This window comes from Haemaphysalis longicornis, unplaced genomic scaffold, assembly GCF_048455015.1.
Source record: "Haemaphysalis longicornis isolate Haplotype H1 unplaced genomic scaffold, Haemaphysalis longicornis Haplotype H1 scaffold_3, whole genome shotgun sequence".
Classification (NCBI taxonomy): Eukaryota; Metazoa; Arthropoda; class Arachnida; order Ixodida; family Ixodidae; genus Haemaphysalis; species Haemaphysalis longicornis.
The window spans coordinates 8,790,916-8,794,923 of record NW_027526335.1 but is presented as its reverse complement, the minus strand read 5'-3'; the positions used below and the strand labels follow the sequence as shown (position 1 = coordinate 8,794,923).

Sequence of the window (4,008 nt, the reverse complement as noted above, 5' to 3'; positions counted from 1 at the left end):
AAAAAAAAAAACTACCGCAGAAGTTGATGAAGTGAATATATTCTGAGAGATTTGAGTGTCTTAGAACCATGAAGAGTATATTTTCATGGAGGTGCTACGAAGCTTGAGCAATAACTTTGAATAAAGGGGCTTTGTCTAAGTGCAATGCGTTGTTTGTCCAACGCGTAAATTTAAACCACATGGAATGGAACACCCCTTTTTTTTATTTTCTATTTTTTTGACCCAGTATAGAGTGCATCGTTCCCGGGATTGATTTCTTGCCGATGTGGAGCTTCTGGACAGGGTCTCGCATGCGGTCAGATTTCGTCGCATACACTGATTTAAAGGCGCTGCCGCAGGCATTGCACAGCACAAAAATGTGTATATAGAATATGCCTTACGAACTAAGCTAGTGCCACTGCGAAGGAAATAAAAGCAACTGAAGAGGACGAAACGTCAGTATTATTATAAATGTTTTGTTACTTACAGTTCATGGCCTTCATTCGTTTTTAACCGCCGTGTCCGATAAATTTGCCTCCTTGTACTTTTGGTACCAGTTCCAGGACTGACAGCAGCACTTTGTTGCTGAAGTATGCACGGGCATGAAATAGATCCTTTTTACAAGAAAGATCACAAGCCGTTTTGTAGGGTCAGAAAACAAAGGCTTTGGTTTATTTGGCGTTAACGAGAAGTCATGCTCTTCGCATTTAGCGACTCAGACGCCTTCATGGCGAGGTCGCGCGTCAATAAATACAGTGCGTAAAAAAAGTGAAACGGTTCACTTACATTATTCACAACCTGCGTTAAGTAATGCAGACAGACAGACGGTCGCAGACACATACGTTACAAAAAAAAAAAGACATGCAAACTGGGCACACTGCCACGCCACGTTCTCTCCTTTGTTCTATGTACAATCAGCGTGCCGCAGGATACACGCACGAAATGCGGCCACCTGCTTCGTCACGCTATAACACAAAGTCCGTGAGCAGCGGCGTATCCAGACAGTTCCTCTCAAGCGCGCTTTCACAGACTGCGGTGGGCACTTCACTTGACTTTCGGAGAAAGTCGTTCACGTGGCTCGCGAGCCGGTGCGCGTTGTTGAGGTGCACGTGGTGCGTGCCCTCCACGTCCAGCTTGACGAAAGGCTCGCAAGACGTCCTGAAGAAGTCCTCGCAGATGCGCAGCATGCCTTCTTCGTCGTCGTCGCTCCAGTCCTTGGCGGAGACCATGAGCAGGGGACCGCGGTAGAGCGTCATCGTGTTCTGCACGGTGAGTGGGTCCTTTTTCGCCTCGGCGAGCGTGTACACCTTGAGGCACCTCGACAGCACGGCGAGAGGCAGCGTCTGGCCGGCCTCGTCTTCGGCGCTCAGCAGAAGGCGGGCCGAGTCCTCGTCCAGGGAACCTCCGGTGACGTCCACGAGATCACGGACAGCGCCTTCCATGGCCTCTTGGCCGGCCTTCTGGTAGTCGAGGCTCCCGGACGCCTCGATGTACTGCACGAGCGTCGGCAGCATGTGTCCCGGGTGCGTGTTTACGCTGTCCGACATGCTCAGAGACACGACGCCCGTGCACACGTCCGGCCGAAGACCGGCGTAGTAGAGCGCCATGGTAGCTCCCACACCGTGCGCAAGGACGGCGCACGAATTCCAGCCGAGATAGTCCAACACGCAGTCGACGTCTTGGACGAACTGCTGGTGGCTGTACTGGTAACCTCGCGGCAGGTTGGACGACGCTCCGTGGCCGACGAGGTCGAGAGCGACCACTCGGAACGACGGGTCCAGAAGTGGCACCAGGTTGTCGAACGAAGCGCAGTTGTCGAGCCAGTCATGGATGGCAAGCACGGGCACGCCGTCGGAGGGACCCCAATCCTTGGCGTGCAAGTACCCGTAGCACACAGGTATTAGCAGGTCCTTGGACTTGAGGGATCTTCTTCGCTCCATACCGCCGACCGGACGTGAAAGTAGGGGTCGCCGATGAGAACCGTTCACAACTCCAGACGAGCGCGGACGCAAGTCAGATATTCGTCGCACAGCGAGCTCTGAGAGAATGGTGAGCTTGTTTGGAGCGCGAGTGGCTTTTATGCGTGAACTGAGGTTACGACTGCGGTGACTCCTCCCTGTCCCCTCACCGCCCGTTCCTCGTGGCTCCTTCCTCCTCTCAAGATCGAGCCTCTCTCCCTCAGCTAAAACGCTGCTTCAGGCTGGCGCGCGCGTGCTAGCTTTCTCCGCTCCGCTGCGCCCTGCAATCCCGCTGACTGCGCCACCGCTCGCGGCTGCCTGCCTGACTCCTGTCCCGGTTCCTCACACACAGGTGGCGTGGATCCGCTCCAAGCCGACTGGAAGCGACGCGGCCGAGAGGGGAGGGAGGGAGGAAGAAGAGAGAGGTGCGGCTGGTCGGGAGGGAGAGAACGGTTCGCGGAGTCGACTCTCTCTTCGGCTGCCACTCTGGCAAAACAACAACGGTATTCCCCGGCGCGCGGAGCGCTTCCCTCGCCGGCGCTCACTCTCACATGACCGCCGCTGCAGTTACTCTGCTCCGGCGGCAAGGCCGCATACAGATGCGAGCCACCAAGGGCAGCCGCGAGAGAAGGCCAGCGCCGAGCCGCTAATGCAAATGTCGCGCAACCCAGTCGCGCGCCCCTTGTGGTGTCGCCAAAGAGCGAGCCCCCCAGGCTTGTCGGATCGCGTTTCCATTCACGTGCACGCGGTATTGCTCGCCACCCAACAGCCTCGCGTGCGCGTCACGGAGAAAAAACCGCGTCGACGACGAAGGAGCGATAAATTCTTGTTTTTTAAAACGATCGATTTCGAAAGCGCTCCCAGACGTCCGGAAACGACGTCTACATAAGACAGCCTCGTGACAGTGCCATCACAGTGTGACCTCTAAAGTGTGACAATTTTTTTTTGCTTGATGAATCTGATCAAACAAGCTACTAAAGTACATCCTAGGTTGCCAGGTATAAGGAGTAAAACACTGGAAGGTAGGAGACAATGCAGAGGATTGTCGTCTTACTTAGGGGGTGTTGAGTCCGATCACCCGACTCGTTTTTCTCATCGCGACCGTGTTTTCGAAGTGTTTTTGTTCGGAGGTCGAGGACGAACCAAGCCACGTCAATGAGGGAAGGGAGAATCATGTAACTGGATAGGCGCTGTCGCCGACAGCAGCAGAACGAAATGTAAGAGCCCCGCGCCGAAGAAATCAGCTTCCGTTATAAACACGCTCGATCAGTTTCTCACATTGTGTTTACAAATCACGCGGCTTACTAAGCCGGTGTCGTAATGGAACTCTTCCAGACTGTCCCTGCTTGACCGCCGTGAATCACACCGGTCACGTGTCAGTTCGTGTTCCACAATTCCGGTAATCAGGCCCGGGAAGGTAATTTTTGAACCCGCCCACAACACTTAGCCGGTCGCTGCTTGCTCCTTTGCTGCACGTGTGGCAACATGTATTCATGTCATGCATGACCGACAGCTGAGAGGTGCGAGGACACGGGTGACTCGCGGATCGCGTGACTGTGACCACACGCGCGCATCGGCCGCTTTCCCTCAAAACACGGGGAAAAAAGAACAAAAATGAGCCAATCCAGGCATAGCGTGGAAGGGCACGTCGACACGTGCGTCCACATTTTTTTTACTCACCGGGAATCCCGTTGTTGTCGCTGTCAAGCTCGCGTTGTTCGCCGGCGACAGTCTGTCGAGAGGCACGCCGAGCCATCGATTTCGCAGTTGTTCTACGGAGACGTCAGTGTGATTTCCTGGCAGCGCCTCAGCTACCAAACCCCCTCATTACACAAATTACGCGGCGCCCCCCACGCAAACGCCGCGGCGGGCAGCCAGCGGGCGAGCGGAAGTTGTTCACAGGAAGTGGGAAAGTTCTGGCCTTTTGGCTCATGGCTTGCAGCACTGGCCGCGGCTGCTCGCTGAGACGAGGCGCACCCCTTGGCAATGACCGGTCGGCCGCTTTCTCGGAGCGATGTTGCACGGGGCTGTTTTGGTTACCCAAGGCCGTCGTGTGAGTTTATTGTTCTCC

The 4,008-nt window shown here is 55.2% G+C and overlaps 1 protein-coding gene across 1 annotated transcript; it reads right to left on the bottom strand.

The window, feature by feature from the left end:
- Positions 1-619: 619 nt before the first annotated feature.
- Positions 620-2,294, bottom strand: LOC144173920 (serine hydrolase-like protein). Its single transcript, XM_077702255.1, has one exon. The coding sequence runs from the start codon at positions 1,917-1,919 to the stop codon at positions 945-947; it is 975 nt and encodes a 324-aa protein (XP_077558381.1). The 5' UTR covers positions 1,920-2,294; the 3' UTR covers positions 620-944.
- Between the last annotated feature and the right edge of the window lie 1,714 nt (positions 2,295-4,008).